General features: G+C 32.3%; 1 protein-coding gene across 4 annotated transcripts; it reads right to left on the bottom strand.

Annotated features, from left to right (window-relative positions):
- Nucleotides 1–34: 34 nt before the first annotated feature.
- Nucleotides 35–16,527, bottom strand: LOC111704296 (probable ATP-dependent RNA helicase DHX35). Of its 4 annotated transcripts, none has more exons than XM_023476506.1 (15): nt 16,426–16,527; nt 15,284–15,419; nt 14,359–14,435; nt 11,420–11,468; nt 11,271–11,332; nt 10,791–10,858; nt 7,987–8,069; nt 7,251–7,316; nt 5,213–5,403; nt 4,395–4,450; nt 2,976–3,063; nt 2,370–2,416; nt 1,707–1,753; nt 445–572; nt 35–157 (listed from the first exon to the last, which is right to left on the bottom strand). In XM_023476506.1, the coding sequence occupies exons 1-14, from the start codon at nt 16,488–16,490 to the stop codon at nt 471–473; spliced, it is 1,137 nt and encodes a 378-aa protein (XP_023332274.1). In that variant the 5' UTR covers nt 16,491–16,527; the 3' UTR covers nt 35–157; nt 445–470. The 4 variants fall into 4 exon arrangements, with proteins under 4 accessions (XP_023332274.1, XP_023332273.1, XP_023332275.1 ...); XM_023476505.1 differs by having other exon boundaries at nt 455–572; XM_023476507.1 differs by having other exon boundaries at nt 461–572.
- Nucleotides 16,528–19,266: the final 2,739 nt, after the last annotated feature.

The following is a 19,266-nucleotide window of genomic DNA, read 5'->3' as shown; positions in this document are numbered from 1 at the left end:
AAAAAAATTCTGCAATACAAAAATATACATTTTAATACATTTCCGGATAAAAACATAAAAGGAAAAGTATCCAAAATGTTTTTGATAAAAATTTTTCAAAATGCTGAAGAAACCTTTAAGCCGGAAAATATTTAACCCATTAAGGAGACGTTTTGTACTTAATAAGGACGTAATTTAAAGTGGCCCATTATCTTTATATTAGGATGATCGATTCACACTGGTACCCTTTACACCTATATATTTTAACAACATGAGGGCTGTATTGTCGCTACAGCATGTTAAACTCTGATAATTTACTTCACTGTATCTGCCGCATAAATCCGCAGGTCACTTTTTATTATTTTCAGCTGGAAATACAAAAATATATCATTCATTCTTGATCACAAAATGATTTTAAGGGAACCGTTGTGAATCTGACAAATCACTCTATAAATGGATGGTCACTTGAAATTACGTGTACGTGTACATAACTAGAATATTTCTCTCTCTCTTCTCCTGTTTTCATAGAAGTGCGGGGCCAGGACCTCTAACCAGCAGGGATCAATGGCGGTTACATCTCGCATATAAACATGCTGGAAACAGATCAGAAAATGTCTCAAAACTTCTCAGAATAAAAAGTATAAAGGGGAATCGATGTTTGTGACAAATTTTCTTGCAATGTAATTTCAAATTAAACTTTAAATGAATGCTCCCCAAGAACCTTCAAATGAAAATGAAACTTCCAACAAAAACTTGAAATAAAACTTAATATAAAATTTCAAATAATTTCAAATTAAAATTTAAATAATTTCAAATTAAAATTCATTATAATTTCAAATTAAAATTCAAATAATTTCAAATTAAAATTCAAATAATTTCAAATTAAAATTCAAATAATTTCAAATTAAAATTTAAACGAAATTTCAAATGAAATTTCAAATAAAACTTCAAATGAAACAGACTTCACATGCAACTTAAAAGGAAACTTCAATATAATCTTTAATTAATTTCAAATTAATGCTCAACTTCAAATGGAAACTTTAATGACTTAAAACAGGTACTTCAATAGAAACTTCAATTATGTAATCCCTCTAGGCCTTGAAACCATTAAATAAGAGTTTCATCGAATCATGTTTTAAGGCATCAAAATGTATACAGGGTTACCTAATAGGATGGAACATGAATATACGGAATATATTTACTTTTTCTTTTTACAACTATTCCAGAGACCATCTTCACAGGTTATTGAATTTGACTTTTAGATCGGCATTAAAGTAAAATCCTTTGAGCGCAACTTATAAGAAAAAAAGATGCATTAAGGGAAAAGCTAAAACCTTAAATCATTTAATATAGATTTGACAACCAATCGACAATACATAAAATGCGGCATACTATTGTTTGCACCTGGAATAAATTTGTACTTCAAAGCTAAAAAACGCCTGCTAGGTGGTAAGCGTTTGTTTATCAATATTATACGCACTGTTTCCAAATGAAATATTGATTTGCTAGCAAATTTACGTACAGTCTTTTAACTTAAATATAGATTTATAATGATTGGGCAAGGAAACAAATTGTTAGTTGCAGAGAATCATAAATATATAAGGTATAAATTCCGTACAGTCGTCTCTGAAGTCTCATCCTTTATGGGTAACCCTGTAAGTATTCATGTATCAATGCTTTTGGGGGACATAAAATTCTGTAGATTTGATATAGTTGATCAGTTTAACCTTTGTGTGATTAATCTCGTTATAGACCAGGTACGGAGGATGTTTTTCTAAATAATTTAATTAAATAAATTTGTTCAAAACAATAATACAAAAACAAAAGTAGAGGGGAAAATAGAAATGATTCAGGTACGATGTAATTGTATTCTTTTTTCTAAGTTTCCCGAGTAAATCTATTATTTGTAAATAGAACAGTATTCATTAAAGGGACTGTTAAGGTGAAATAAAAGGGGTATAGGACTAGGAGCAAAGTGTTTTCGGATAGCTCGGACACAGTTATATATCAATTTCTCGAGACACGGACATCAGACAGAACGATTATTGGTCGCGATCAACTCCTAAACTTCTAGGCTTTAGCCTATGCCCTACACCCCCATTCATTTTCCTTAAACCATTTAAACACTTGATGAAATCTAACAATCTGTTATATTTCTCTCTCTGTTTAATCATACAACTTGTCCCAATAAACATGGAAATTAACAGACTAAATGAAAATCGTCTTTGATTTCTATAAATCAAATCAAATCATGAGTGTTAGGGAAAGCTTTAGGCTCCATTCTACAGCCTGGGGTTTCAAGTCCTGACTGAGAGATTTCTATAAGATAAATTGCAAAGAGTTTCAAAACANAAAATTTTTCGAGAAAATATAAACCCCTGGATAATAACCTGTGAATAGAACACTGGTAGGATGAACCTTCAGGGGAACGTCGCCTCTGCATAAATCATATTATATTTAAGTTTTTATTTAATAAGGTCATTATTAAGTTAATAAGGATGAAAGGCCTTAAGTATAAAGTTAATAAGGATGAAAGGTCTTCAGTATAAAGTTAATAAGGATGAAAGGTCTTCAGTATAAAGTTAATAAGGATGAAAGGATACATTTTTTATTTCAGAATCAGTTATTTTCCTGATCTTTAAATACATTTTTTGTTTTTGGCAGATTAATTTTTCATTTAGTAGGAACCATAAAATATGTGGAATAGGACATTAAAGCAATCAATTGTGCATTTAATAATTTTATAATTTGCATATAATTTTACCATTAAAATGAATTTATGCAAATTTTATGTTTTATGTTCATAAGAATATATTTAAAAATATTGTCTTAAGTCTTCAAGATTGTCTTTCTATTTTGGTATTTTCTGGGTCTCGTTTAATGAAAACTTAATTTTAATTTTAAATATTTCTATTTAAACTACTGAACATTTTTATATGACCGACGTTGGGGAGGGGGTGGGGAGTTTTTTTTTTACAAATTATATGATTTTATGCCTGATAGATTTATATTCTCCGGAATGGTGAAGATACGCGGCATTGGGAAACAAACCAGACACTATACATTTCAGAACACAGTCCTCATCTGAACAATATTATACTCGTTTAAAGGGACTCATTTAAACTCCGCGAATCTTTTTTCCTCTCAAATCAAAAGTTTAGAAAAACAAATGTCTAAATAAATTGTTTCTATCGAAATCTAAAATTTTAAAAAGATTAAATCACAGAATCTCAGAAAATTTGCAAAATTGTAATTAGAAAATTCGCAATTTACAGTTCTAATATAATTTTTACGGAAAAATTGTTTTTCACTGGTTCTTAAGGTTTCAACTGAACAGCGTATATTTAATACTTTAGAATATACTAAGAAGAAAAGAACTAGAGAATTTAAATAACTTTTCCTTAAAAATCAGACCAGAACTAAAAATTGCAAAATTTCTTATCATAATCTTGCGAATTTTCCGTGATTCTTTGATGCAATCTTTAAAAATTTTAGATTTCGATAGAAATAAATTATATACGCATTTTTGCTTTTCTGAACTTTTGATTTTGAGAGAAAAAAAGGTTCGCGGATTTTCTTTTGGGCCATTAGAGTACCAAATAAAATTACAAATTTTCAAAAAAATTATTGAAAAAACACCATACAGGAGAGTAGCACAAAAAAGGTACAAATTTGCACAAGGTGCCGCAAATTACACTTTTTTTTGACTCACCCTGTATATATACATATTACACAATTTATTATTCAATCAAAAAAACAGATTAACATCCTCATACACAATGTTTCACGGACCAATCTTCACTGAGGTCTGTTCTCGACTGCAGAATATGCTACATATTACATACTTTTATTTTATTATATTTATTATTTGTTATGTTTATTATGTATATAAACCTCCAGTGATCAGTACAACTCATGCTGCCAAGGACATGGGAGAGTTGTAACAAACTTCTCTGGTGTGCGAACCTTAGTTTGTGAAGCAATGGCTACTTCAAAAACAACACCGCTAAACAAATTGTACAGCAGTTATAACGCAAAAACAATCCCTATGTAGTCCAAAAAATCTCCCACTAAGTTCAGTATTACACCTGCCATAAAATCTCCCACTAAGTTCAGTATTACACCTGCCCATAAAATCTCCCACTAGCTTCAGTATTACACCTGCCATAAATCTCCAACAATGTTCAGAATTACACCTGCCATGAAATCTCCCACTAAGTTCAGTATTACAACAACCATAAATCTCCCACTATGTTCAGTATTACACCTGCCATAAAATCTGTTGCAGAACCCCTGACCATTAGGTACTAAACGGTGTCATTTTCCTAAACCATTTTTTCACTGTTTTACAGCGAATAAAAAGTTACATTTGAATAGAATCATCCAGCAAATCTCCTCCTAATTAATTTAAATACCTGAGGTTGAAGTAAGAGGTACTTCTAATCGTCTCAAAGTTTTAAACAACTGATCCCTGTAAAAATTAAAAAAAAACAATAAAAAACTTAAGTGTTCAACAAAAACATCTTTAGAAAAATTAATTTTGAAAAAAGAGCGGAGGAAAACAAAAAACAAATCAGTCATCAATCCGAAGAAATCACGTTTACTTAAATTCTTTTAATCATGGACAATGGAAAGTGGAAAGATTGTCATCTCATTTCATTCTTTTGATAATTGACACGTCATCGTCAGGGATTTAGTAATTATACCATAGTTTTTTAATAACAACTGTAAACAAACTTTAATAAAAAAGAGTAAACTATCTAATGAAAGTAAAATACTTTAACTTTTTAAGGGACTGTAAGCGTAATTTTTAGTGACCCTCCCGATTCACAACGGTGCCCTTAAAAGCTCTGAGCTGAAAACTTTAGAATTGCGGATATTGAGATCAATGCTTGATCTCCTCTTCTTTAATCTTCAGATCAATATAATATCAATCCATTGAAGTGCTAGAAATCGACAAATCAGAGTGTACAAAAAGAGAGGATTAAGAAAATCATAAGGTTCCACAATGGATACTCAGATTAAGCTATTGGAATTTAGGGTATCCAATTCTAAAGTTTTCCGATCTGTCTGATTTTAAGTTAGAAAACTGATTATTGTCAATTGCAGTTTCTCTACAAAAGTGAATTGCGCATTTCTACTGCAGGAAAATAAATAAAAAAATAAAAATTCGTCATTTTTGCATAGAGGGTCACTCGAATTACGTTTACAGTCCCTTTAATTTTAACCTTACCTGAGATCTGCCGCGCGCTTAAGCGCCTTATATCTGAGCGCGTTACTGTTACACCAATTCTTCTTCATCCCAAACTTCTCGAAGGCGTAGAACACATTGAGGAGGGTGAGGAAGTCCCCCTGCTCGACCTCAAACCTTCTTTTCATTACCTTCACCTTGTCACTTCGACCAGATACAAATACATTCTCTACCTTAAAAAGATTAGTTGTGTAGCTAAAGGGACTGTAAGCGTAATTTCAAGTGACTCTACATACCATGCAGAGATAGCAATGCACGATTTATTATGGTACCCTTGTAAGCTTTGTCTGATAAAGTGTGGATTAGATATCTTTGTTCTTGTTTGAATAAATTGTTTATTTTCATTTGCAGTTTCTTGATTTAAGAAGTCAGGAGAATTCAGCGAAATATTCCCTTTTAGAGTAAAAAAAACGACGTTATTTTAATCAGATTAAGGTTTCAAGGGAACCGTAAATCGGGAATAGCTATCTTGCAATGAGGGTTCCTTGAGTTGACGCTTATAGTCCCTTTAATCGTGTTGCTTAGTTTTTTTTTTTATTTTTTACTTCCCACACTTCGAAACTATATTCTGTTAACGTTTGCTTTTATTAAATTTTGCTATATCTTTACCCTAATAAAATCTTAAAAGAACCAAAAAAAAAATACAAAAAGCAAATGTTGAGAATGCCAAATTTTGACTCTGACGGAAAATATCCACAAAAAACGAAGAAAAACTACTAAAATCACTACACAATCTACTACACATTAGGGATTTATTACTTTTTAGGGGATATACAGGGTTACCTACGAAGGATCAGACTTAAGAGGCGACTGTGAGGAATTTTTCCACTCCATTTCTTATATTCGAAGATCCATGGAGCTGTAATCTTGTTTGAAAATTTCATTTAAAGATTATACTTAGGGCAACACCCATTTGTCATATTTAAATGGTTTCAGGTCATTAAAGTTTTGTCCTTAGGTTAATTGCAGAATCCCCCCTCCCCATTGCATTTGGTGGAGGGAAGGCGGAGAAATGATCTTCAAAATAATAGGAAAAAAAAGAAAAGTTGGATTTTAAATATTAAGTTTTTCCCCTTTTTGATTCTTAATACCCTAAAACTCTGCTGTGTTTAATGTTATAATGTTATACAGACTTCCATATCCCCATCTCAGCGATGAATAAAAAATTTGAATTCATAATAAACAGACACACTTAAAGTCTCCTTCCAGACATCAGGGTCGTATTATTTTCAGGGAAAGAATTTTGAAGAATATCCTGCAAGAGCGGACGATTAAGGGGTAGGTTGGGGTGAGGGATGATGATAGTCGAAGATTTTGAGAAAGCATAGATAACACTTATTTTTTTCAACAAATTTTCTTCTCATTTAAAAAGATAAATTTATTTTCTTAATCCCTTAAAATATTTTTTTTCTCCCCAATGAAGTGCTGTAAACCATTTCATTAATAATAAATAACCGAGGAAAACAGATTTTGAAGAGGGGGGAGAAGAGTGCATGATTTGATTTAATATAATTCAAAAACTAAACAAGAACAGCCAATGCCATAAATATATTTTTCCCGAAAATCTTTTGAGAGAAATTCGGAAAATTTCTTATTATGGTTTCGACAAAACAACTAATCAGGGGAAAAAATCATAGTCTAATTAATATGTTTATCGTCTAAAGGGACTAAAGTCAGAATATTTAAAGCGTCATCACTCAACCCAATTGTATTATAGAGCTTTGTCTGATCAATCCATATTTTTAATTTTAAAAAATGATTATTTTTAATTGTGGGTTTTCTGCAAAGTGACTTGCACATTTCCCTTTAAGAATTACAAAAAAAATATTAAAAAAGTAAGATTGATAAAAATTAAAAACTTTTTTAACTAGATAACCGATATTATTGATCAAAAAAAGGTTTCTCGGGTACCAAATCGTGCACACTGCACACCCCTTTTAAATGGAAAATCAGTTTAACTTACGCACGTCAGTAGTCCCTTTATGGAGAACAAAAATATATAAAAATAATTTTAAATAACCTGCAGCATTGCCACAATTGTTGCAATTTCCTTGGAACATCCCTGTTCCCCAGATACCAACAACATCTAAACAATTATTTTATTATTGCAATTCTTCTGGTGTCGGAAATTTTAGATACAACTGAGTAAGTGCATTTCTGTCCTGAAGCGCAAACTTATAATTCTAAGCAAAAAATCTTAATTTGAAGTGCTGAGGCGCAAACACATAAATAACAACCTACTTGCAACTAGGATTATCGCGATCATTGTACGGATCTTAAATATGTCCTGTTTTTATTATTAAACAAAATTGCTGGCCTTGTTCCTGGCTCCCGGCAATCCCAGCCATCAGCCCTATCTCTATAGTTACCCATTTGATGACACCTGGGGCAGTCCATGGTTTGTCCACATGTTTTTTTTTTAAGGAATTAACCTAATCCGACTTAATGCAAAAGATTAAATTATTGCTTGGGATTAACAAAAAGATTTTACTTCTACATTGATTTGATTCTCTTTAGTAGTCCTTAAAAAAAATATGGAATACAACGACTAATGATCAGATTGTGCAGGTGATTTGTGAAGATCTATGGGGAAACTGAAAAATAACATCAAGAGGCAAGTTTATTTTTATCCTTTTTGATACTTCACACCCCAAAAAAAAAATTCCCAAAAAATCACTTTTTTCCCCCCAATTCAGCGAATAAACCCCTAAAAAAATGTCTGGCGCTCCGTTCAAAATATGCACCCTTACAATTACCTTTGATATTGTTGGTGAAATGGGTAATTCTGCCATCTGTTCCCCCAGGGGTTTAGTTAACTCACCATCCTCATCTATTCCACCTAAACACATAACACCATCACCAAGCTGATAGATGTCAAGATTAAGCTAAAGGAGGAAATTCCTTTGCTCAACAGAACTATTCTTCTCAAGGAATAAAATACTTTTAATAAGAACTAGACATGCTAAAACGACTAAGCTAATGTATACCTGGATCAGGCTTTAAAAAGTTTATGTATGACCTCTTCTAGAGTACTGTGTTGAGGCCTGGTCACCTTGGCTTAAATCAGATATTGAACTGCTTGAGAGTGTAACGTGTTTTAAAGATGAATTCAGGCCTCCATAGTACCTTCTACCTGAATCAACTAAAGGAGGTCAACTAAACCACCTTGGAAGAAAGAAGAGTAAGACGGGATTTAATCCAGACTTGGAAGATTTTCCATAAACATGATAATGTAAAAGAAGGTACATGGTGTACAAGGTCTGTCGACACAGCTCAGTGAAAAACAAGGTTTTCGACATGCAATATGAAACTCAACTAAAAACTGTGCAATCTAGATATTAGGAGGAATCTTAGCTTGAGAGTTATTAAAGGATGGAACAGTTTGCCAGTAGACATTAAAAATGCCACCTCATTAATTAGTTTTAAGAATATGTACAACAAACACATTTCTTCAATGTGATAGGTGTCAGGGGGGCGCTGAGATCCCTGGTGAAGGTGTCAGGGGCGCCCAGATTCCTGGTTTAACTTATTGCACTATCAGTAGAAACAAAAAAGATATTTTGACTTGCTGAATATGTCACAAAAGTGACCTCCCAGCGAAAAATATTCCAGTAATTCAGTAATTCAGTAATCCAGCATGTTTGATAGAAACCGGACAGTCACGAATTGGCAATGGAATAAAAAAATATTATTCTAAACATGTCAAAAAAAAAAACAGTTATCATGATTATATGATTATATATGTAATGAGCTCTTAATGGAATAATTACATGGATAGGCAACAATTAATTCAATTGAGATCAAACATACAGTTATTCAGATTTATGACTAATGAACTTAGAATAGATAGTTGTAGTCAATTTAATAATATGATTACAGATATCACATAATTCAGAGGTTAAATAAGACCAGAATTTGAAAGTTGAAAAGATCAATTGTTTATTTGTTTAAAGGGCCAACTTTTTTCCACTCATTTATTAGCAGAGGGCTGATTTTATGTGGATGCTGATAAGATAGGAAATTCAGAGACAAGTGGAGGATTAACAAATCAAAATAAATCAAATCAAACTTCTAGGTCCATACTTTAAATTCGAGATGACTGAACTAAATTAAAAATAAAGTCGGGGTCTACGATTTGATGTGATTCAACTACTTGCTTTCTTTCCATCGGCTTTTTCTTTAATTTGTACGGTAATTACTTTCTTTCCATCGGCTTTTTCTTTAATTTGTACGGTAATTACTTTCTTTCAATCAGCAATTTCTTTAATTTGTAAGGTAATTTCACTAAACAGACAAGCATTATTTTAAGCACATATACAAGTTCAGACCTCAAGTTACTTTTTATTATTATCATTATTTCAGTAATAATCAAATACAAATAAATACAAGGGCACTTTGTATTATCATCATTATTTCAGAAATAATCAAATACAAAGAAATTACAAAGATACTTTGTAGTATCATCATTATTTTAGAAATAATCAAATACAAATAAATTACAAGGGCACTTTGTAGTATCATCATTATTTCAGAAATAATCAAATACAAAGAAATTACAAAGATACTTTGTAGTATCATCATTATTTCAGAAATAATCAACTACAAATAAATACAAGGGCACTTTGTAGTTTCATCATTATTTCAGAAATAATCAAATACAACTAAATTACTAGTGCACTTTGTAGTATCATCATTATTTAAGTAATAATCAAATACAAAGATATTTTAATCAAATACAAAGAAATTACAAAGATACTTTGTAGTATCATCATCATTTCAGTATTAATCAAATACAAAGAAATTACAAAGATACTTTGTAGTATCATCATTATTTCAGAAATAATCAAATACAAATAAATACAAGGGCACTTTGTTGTATCATCATTATTTCAGAAATAATCAAATACAAAGAAATTACAAGGGCACTTTGTAGTATCATCATTATTTCAGAAATAATCAAATACAACTAAATTACTAGTGCACTTTGTAGTATCATCATTATTTAAGTAATAATCAAATACAAAGATATTACAAAGATACTCTGTAGTATCATCGTTCTTTCAGTGTTCATGAAATACAAAGAAATGACTAGGACACATCGTATCATCATCATTAATTGAATAATAATCAAATACAAAAAAATTACTGGGGCACTTAGTAGTATCATCATTATTTCAGTGACAATCAAATACAAAGAAATTACTAGGGCACTTTGTATTATTATCATTCTTTGAGTATTAATCAAATACAAAGAAATTACCAGGGAACTTTGTAGTATCATCATTATTTCAGTGACAATCAAATACAAAGATATTACCAGGGCACTTTGTATTATCATCATTATTTGAGTATTAATCAAATACAAAGAAATTACTAGGGAGGGTATTATCATCATTATTTCAGAAATAATCAAATACAAAAATATTGCTATGTCACTTTGTAGACCATTATTCTTCCAGTAATAATCAAATACAAAAATATTGCTATGTCACTTTGTAGACCATTATTATTTCAGTAATAATCAAATATTAGGGGTGAGAATATAAATATTGAAACTTACCGAGAGCAAAGAGAAGTTCCATTGCACAGATAAGATTTCTCGCCGGAGGTGCACTTGGGAATTCAAACCTTGGAAATAAAATCACATAATAATGCAGCACTGTGCACTGTTTTATGTCTTGGCATTTTAGTTTCCGTCATTTCAGGTATCTTAGGTAGGGTAGTAGAAGATATGGCACCAAAAATTAGAAATTCTTATGGAGTCTTATTTGAAAAAATTCATATTTTACAAATCGCAACAATCAAATACATTTCAGGTGCCTAGACTAGTTAAGTCCCAGATGTGGTTAGGATCATGGTTCGTAAAATTTAAAGATTCACAAAATCCCAGAAATCCCAGAATTTTCTTTGTTGAATTCTATATAATTCTGAGGGCTCTAAAAATTAGCACATAAAGGCAAATTCCATAAAACTTGAAAATTCAATAACATTCTGAATTCAAAAAGCAACAGAAAAGCGATGTTTTAGGAATATATTTTACCTTACAATATTGTCTATTCCTAGAGCTTTCAACTGAAGAACTGACAGGGAAAGATCTGATCTCTAGAAAAAAAATTAAATATTTATAATTTTATAAATCCTAAAATCTTAAAAAGCTCCTACAAATAAAATGCATTATAGAGCATATACCTGAAGCTCCGGTGGTGTATTTAAAGGTAGTTTCAAGAAATCCTCTTCCCTAAGAAAACAAAACTGTCAACTCCAGTGAATATTAAAGGGATTGTTTGCAAATTGTGGTTCGTTTTTCCTTGAAAAGAGGGCAATGCCATTCACAAGGGTTTCATTAAAACCTTTATCTGATCAAAAATATGGTGTCTTTTTCTAAGCTTAAAATTGTTTGATTCTAATAATTTCTTTATGTTTACCAGCAGTAGAAATGCACACATCACTTTTGTAAAGAAACCACGATTGGAAATGATCAGTTTTCAAAATTATAAACATTGATCAATAATATGGTATCTTTTTCTAAGCTTAAAATTGTTTGATTCTAATAATTTCTTTTTGTTTACCAGCAGTAGAAATGCACACATCACATTTGTAAAGAAACCACGATAGGAAATGATCAGTTTTCAAAATTATAAACATTGATCAATAATATGGTATCTTTTTCTAAGCTTAAAATTGTTTGTTCTTATAATTTCTTTATGTTTTCCAGCAGTAGAAATGCTCAAGTCACTTTTGTAAAGAAGCCACAATTGGAAATGATCAGTTTTCAAAATTATAAACATTGATAAGTAAAATTGATCAACCAAAGCTCCTATGGATACCATTGCAAATTGGGCATTGACATCTTTGAATGGAGGGTCTCTTGAAGTCAAGCTTACAGTCCCTTAAAATGAATTCTTTGATATTTTATTCTTCAAATATCCTGCAAAATAAATTACAGTTCAAAAGGGTTATTACAAGCTAAGTCCCTGCCTCCTGGGACTTGCCTACGGATTACTTCTTCTTCCTTATCATGTTTTGGTCATATTCTGCAGGAATAACATTAATCACGGAAACAAGCATTGATTGGTTGATTGAAAAAATTTATCAGTGCTTAGGATATGGATCCATTGAATCCGTAACATTTTTGCTTCCTGGATCTGGGTCCAAAAATATGCGGATCCCCGGTTCCCAGAGGCAAAATATCAGCCCAAAAATATAAAAAAAAACATGTTGTTCCAAAACCAAACTCTGAACTGTTAAAAAAGAGAGATCATTAACAATTTCAATTTCTATTTATCTGAATTATTCATCAAGTTTCAACATTAAAAAGCAAAAAAACTTCTTAAATGTAAAAAAAACAATCAGTAAATCTTAAAGAAATGCTCATGCTCTGGATCCTGATCCTTTTTTATCAAGGCAAAACCAGGATCAGAATCTGCATAAAACGTTATGGGTTCTAAGCAGTGGTCCATATAATTCCATTTCTGATCCCAAATGGGGATCCAGGTTAAAAGTACATGTAGGGGCATGAAAATACACTTTCTGTGCCATTTAGACTGTCATTGTGTACTGCACTTGAGTAATGTGTACTGCATTTGGGGTTTTAAAAGATGTAAATAACAGTAATCAATAAAAGAGATAAAACTGATTGGATACAGAAACATAAAAACTCCCTTGCAGTATACATTCTTAATAACACCTGCATCAACACCATCCCCATTCCCCACCCAGATATGACTACATCAACCTTGTCCGGAGGATGTCCCTCTCAGAGAGAATGCATCAGCGTCAGATTGTGGGCTATTTATTTGTCCGACACCTAAAAGCAGTAGGCACAGTGAATGTAAGACTTCTAAAACTTATTTGGCCTTCTGTTGCCAAGACTGGTGTTAAACTAGTGTGATAAACTAGTGTGGTAAACTAGTGTGGTAAACTAGTGTGGTAAACTAGTGTGGTAAACTAGTGTGGTAAACTAGTGTGGTAAACTAGTGTGACACTATCATGATTTCTGGCCAGGGCATACTGAACTGCAATCTGCCCATCCATTCTCATATAGGAGATGAACACATTAGTCATCTACTAGTTGGTGAAGTCCATACATACAAGACCACACATTCTTTAAACCACCTGGCTAATAATTTTGCCTTGAATACCCCCAAACAACTGTTAACCAGTGTGCAGCTTCAGGGTAAAGTGAAAAATGTTTACTGATCATTTCACACAGAATCTTTAAAAGTGTACACTGATACAATACAAGGAATCCTGCAAAGTGAATACTGATCCTATCAAAGGAATCCTGCAAACTGTACACTGATCTTATCCCAGGAATCCTGCACACTGTATGCTGATCCTATCCATGGAACCCTTCAAAGTGTACACTGATCCTTTCCAATGAATCAGTCAAAGTGTACGCTGATCCTATTCAAGGAATCCTGCGAAGTGTACACTTATCCTGTCCAAGGAATCCTGTAAAGTGTAAACTGATCCTATCCAAGAAATCCTGCAACATGTACACTGATCCTATCCAAGGAATCTTGCAGTAAATACTTCTCCTATCCAAGGAATCATGTAACGTGAACACTAATCCTATCACATAGAATCAATCTATGCATGCTGATCCTCTTAGAAAGAGTCACTTTAGGTGTATACTGATCCTTTCACTTAGAATTAATCAAATTGCCGAGCAATCAAGACAAGACAAAAACTGTAAGGATGAGAATTCCAGGAGCCATTTTGATCTGAAAATGGCAAAGCACCAAACTCTAAACTGACGAAAACTGAAATATTAAAAACTCCAGAAGCCATTTTGATCTAAAAGAGGCTAAACATCACACACAAAGCTCTAGGAAAATTCCTAAAAAAGAAAAAAAGGAGAATATGCTTCTAGGTTCCCAAGCCCCAGAAGGTCTATGACAATCATAGGTTTAGTCAGCTTCTACTGCTCCTGCTCCCAGTTGAAGATGACAAGCTACAGAACTTTCTCTTCTCAGATGCCTGGAAAAGCTTGGAACTTGGAACTAATTTTTGCCCCTAATATCAATCAATCAATATTTGGGATCGTTTTGGATGGAATTATATTGACCCCTGATTTTAAGAAGTGAAAGTCAGGATAAATTCGTTTAATCTTGCTTAATTACTACCTGCACATTCTATAGCACTTGCCAGGTGCAGTTCTTCCAGCTCGACCAGCTCGCTGTTCAGCACTAGCCTGAGATACCTGGATAAACAAATCAGTAAATCAGAGATGAATTCCTGGGTAAGAGGATTATAAGAGGATTGGAACTGTAAAAGAAGCCCCAGCTTGGGCAACCCAGACCGCCTACAGGTAGCGTCCGATACTAAATATATTATATATTTACCACCTTTTGACCAATATTACTGACCTATGATTCCTCAATCAAAGGGACGTTAAGTTACTTAGAATTACAGAAGTGTACATTTTTAAGACAAATTAGACATTAAAAGGCAACAGAATATTTTAACCCAAATTTAATTTTTGTTCTCCAAAAATTGTNGGGGGGGGTTGGAAGAGTTAGGGGAATATTTTTCATCGAAATGTATAATTTCAAATTTCAGTATCTTTACCTCTTTAAGAGGGTCTGTGTATGTGTTTATACATTTTGTTGAATCTGTGTATGTCTCTATACCTCTGTATTCTGTGAGAGTCTGTGTAGTGTATGTATCTAAAACTCTGCCGGAGTCTGTGTCTGTATCTATACCTCTTTACCTCTGTGAGAGTCTGTGTCAGTATCTATACCTAGCTCTGTAATGATAAGAGTCTATGTCTTTATCTATACCTATGTAATGATAAGAGAGTCTGTGTCTGTATCTATAACTCTGTAATGATAAGAGTCTGTGTCTCTATTTAAACCTCTGTAATGATAAGAGAGTCTGTATATGTATCTATACCTTTGTGAGAGTCTACCTCTGTAATGATAAGAGCCTGTGTCTGTATCTATACCTCTGTAATGATAAGAGAGTCTGTATATGCTGTATATGTATCTGTATCTATACCTCTGTAATGATAAGAGTCTGTATATGCTGTATATGTATCTTTATCTATACCTCTGTAATGATAAGAGAGTCTGTATATGTATCTGAATTGAACCAGGCCATCTTGACAAAACATGAATCAATCACGTGAATAATTCCATCAATCGTTATAGAGGTCTCAGCAATATTTGTCGCTACCACAACCTTCCTAACAAATAATATATTTTAAAGTTTTTTTCGAGATTTTTATGAGGGATAAAAAAATATCAACTCCCAAGACTTTTACTCCTTTTTGGTAATTATTTGTTCACCAAACCCAACTCAATTGGTTGAGTTTTACACTTCAGTTGATAAAAACTTAAGAGTAAATTAATCTTGAAATTAGCAAAAAGAGAAAATTAAGCATTGATCTTGATATCCACAATTCTAAAGTTTTCAGCTTTGGTGAAATGAAATTAAATAAAATTTTAATTGCTCTAAGTTAAAATAAGAGAATTTGTCAATTTTTTGGATTAATAACGGAGTCCGCAAAAATAACATTTTTTGATAAGTGTACGTGGAAGTTTTAATTTAGAGACTCAAAAATATGGACTTTTTTTAACATTTGATCCGCCGCTGTTTTTCATCTTTATGTAGCTAGTACGTTTAAATATGGTCCGACATTTTTAAAACTGACGTAGATGCTTATTACTCAGATTTGAATTAATCTATATATTTACAGGGTTACCCATAAAGGATGAGACTTCAGAGACGATTGTACGGAATTTATTAAGTTAGTTTTCTTGCATTCAGGGTTCCTTGAAGACCAAAAACTGGCAGATTTCTATGCTTAATCATTCAGTGAACCACTACAATGCTCAACCAAAAGCTTTAAATCGACATATTTTTAGAGTTTTGGGTCGTGAAACTATAAGTCTCATCTTTTGTGGATAACCCTGTAGTACCTCAGTAATTTAGGATAAAAATGCTCAAATAATCAAACAACCCTTTTTTTGATATTAATTCTACAGGGGAAATGATGAGGGTAGAATACTTCTGTATTACCTGTACCCAATCAATGATAAAATTAATAAAATAACAAATTGTTAAAAGAATTTTATAGTATAAAAATAAGATATTTCTAAGGTCGTCTCTAAACCCCTTATCCCGGAGGAAAAGTGGACCCAGGTGGGGGGGGGGTAGATAGTTTGAAGTGATACAGCAGGGGTGTTTACCTGAATCCTCTTGGCGGTGGCCGGAAAACCTTCAGCTGACGATTTGGGGCAAGAGCTCCATACATCGGTAGAACCTGGAGGAAAGTACATTTAGGAAAATATATTAAGAAGAAGGGGTAAAATTATTTTGAGTTGATTGAAAACAATTCCCCGTTTTAAATACTTTTTACCCACATCGTTGTTTATTTTCCCTTAAAGCAGAATCCACCTGGATTTTTCTAGAACTTTGCGCAGACATTTCTAATATACTAGGCGGNGGTGGGGTGAGAAAAAACCGAAGTACTTTTAAACAGTAATCCTTAGAAGAAGTCTGGGAGTTTATGACTATTGAAAAAAATCGGATTTGATTGAATTACGAGATTTAGAAATATAAATGGATGATTTCTATAATATTGTGGGAGTTCTTTGAAGTATTTTTGAGAAAATTCTTATCTTCATTTACAAAACCTCTTTTAGATTATAAAAGAAATATAGGCAATAATAATAAGGACATGGAAACTGGAAAGTCTATTGTAATAAACCATACAGAATAAACTGTAAATTACAAAAAGCAAAAACGCTTGCAAACCGAACCACGCTAAACCAAACTAAACCAAACTAAACCAAACTAAACCAAACTAAACCAAACTAAACCAACCTAACCCAAACTAAACCAAGCTAAACCAAGCTAAACCAAACTAAACCAAGCTAAAACAAACTAAACCGAACTAAACCAAAGAAAACCAAGCTAAACCAAGCTAAAACAAACTAAACCAAACTAAACCAAAGGAAACCAAGCTAAACCAAGCTAAACCAAGCTAAACCAAACTAAACCAAACTAAAACAAACTAAACCAAACTAANTTCAACTCATATATCCTATCCATCTTATCCGTTCAACTCATATACCCTATCCATCTTATCCGTTCAACTCATATATCCTATCCATCCTATCCGTTCAACTCATATATCCTATCCATCTTATCCATTCAACTTATATGTCCTATCTATCCTATCCGTTCAACTCATTATCCTGTATATCCTATCCGTTCAACTCATATATCCATCCTATTAGTTCTATTCATATATCCTATCCATTCTGTCCGTTCTACTCATATATCTTATCCATCCTATTCATCCTATCCTACCTATCCCTCCTATACATCCTATCCATCCTATCTAGATAAATTGTTTAGCCTGAAAGCAGTATAACTAATCTATCAAGAGTAAGCCTGCAATATAGTTTATACAGGGAAACACAAAGACCAGAGAATAAGTTCAGACAAAACAAATAAAAAATAAAAATAATAAAAATGATAATAATAAAAATAATAATAATTCACAAACCTGTATTTTTCTAGAATATTTACACAGCCATCCACTTCATCCATACCTTGAAATACACAAATTGATCTCGATATCAAATGTGGACACCTTTAAAGTTGAAGAATTAATGGTATATTTCTCAATTAAAGGGTATAACGGGATGATAAAAAGGAATTAAGTTAATCCGTAGATCTGCATCAGATGGAGATCAATGCTTGACAATACTAAAGTAATGATTTCTAATGTGGGAAGCTTTGTGCGAAGTATCGTTCATCTTGAAAACTTGATATAAATAACCAATTAATCAATCAATCAATGATTAATCCCTCAAATAAACTTAACACTGCAAGATACGGGGTATCGAGAAGTATTTAAATTGATCCGTAAGCCTTCATTAGATGTATGCTCGAGCTCGGGATTCCCAACACTAAACGCCTGAAAAATTATTTTGGAAAAGAGGAGAAGGAGGTTGATTTCCTATGTGCCCCTGAAGGCTGAAAGTCTCAAAAAAAATGTAGTCCCTGATCAGTGATCAAGGAAAAAAGTCAAGAAGCCAGAAATTTTGTTAATCTCGGGATTAAGCATTTAACCTAAAATATAAAAGTGTCCTATTTGGTTATCTAGATCAAGCGTTCAAGATTAACGATTCTTCAACAAAAGTTCCCATCCAATGTCAAACATAAATTTTAGTGTTTTAGAAGTACATTAAGTTACTATTAGATAGAAATCATGATGAATAATGATTCTGCACAAGGCGAGGATTACAGGGGAATATATTTTTCAGAATTATCCCCCCCCCATCCCTGAAAAAAAATAATTGTAAAGATCAGATGTGGAAAAAATGAAAAAATTTATTTTAAAAGGTTAGTTTTTTAATCCTTTTCCACTCTTTTTCATAACTCCTATGGGGAGGAGGGATTAATTTCAATTATTTTTTAAGAAAATATAAACAACGCCTATTTGACAGGGTACAATGCATATGTGAAGACGAAATCCAACCTGTGAGAAAGATGAGAATGTCTCCAACATGTTCTCTCTGATGAATCTGTATTGCAATCTCAGCACTTCCTTTCACGTAGTCAGGACAAGGACTAAACACATTTACATTTAAAATAGTTAAAGTGACTCTCCACCAATTTGAAATTAGAACAATATCCGTGAAATACAAAGGAAAACAAGATTCAGCTGTCAAAACGTCCGCATTTTTCGTGCTAAGGATCTCAAATTAAAGATTATTGTTTGGGGATATTTTGTTATTTCTGAGCTATCTAAATAGGTATTCCTTTTTATTAATTTTCAAAATTGACAGAAATGTTGACCATCTATACAATTTTTTTGATAATTTTGAGCAATTCTTAATATCTCCGACAATATTGAATGTGAAAAAATGGTAGCAACTTTCTGTAAAGTGTTTTGGGTGTTAAGTGGACTACCGTGTGGAAGAAAGAGATTATTGAGATACACTGTATGCACTGAAAAACTGATGAATTTTTAAGATTAAATAAATTTAAAAACATTTACCTGGTTAAGTAAAAAA

Source organism: Eurytemora carolleeae, unplaced genomic scaffold (assembly GCF_000591075.1).
Source record: "Eurytemora carolleeae unplaced genomic scaffold, Eaff_2.0 scaffold598, whole genome shotgun sequence".
Lineage (NCBI taxonomy): Eukaryota > Metazoa > Arthropoda > Copepoda > Calanoida > Temoridae > Eurytemora > Eurytemora carolleeae.
This window is presented reverse-complemented; position numbering and strand designations above follow the sequence as displayed.

Coding starts and splice junctions, on each gene's coding strand:
- LOC111704296 (XM_023476506.1), bottom strand. CDS start 16,490: ATGTATGGAGCTCTTGCCCCAAATCGTCAGCTGAAGGTTTTCCGGCCA. Junction 8,070..10,790: donor GGAACTTCTCTTTGCTCTCG/GTAAGTTTCAAT, acceptor TTATGTGTTTAG/GTGGAATAGATGAGGATGGT. Junction 5,404..7,250: donor CAATTGTGGCAATGCTGCAG/GTTATTTAAAAT, acceptor AATCTTTTTAAG/GTAGAGAATGTATTTGTATC.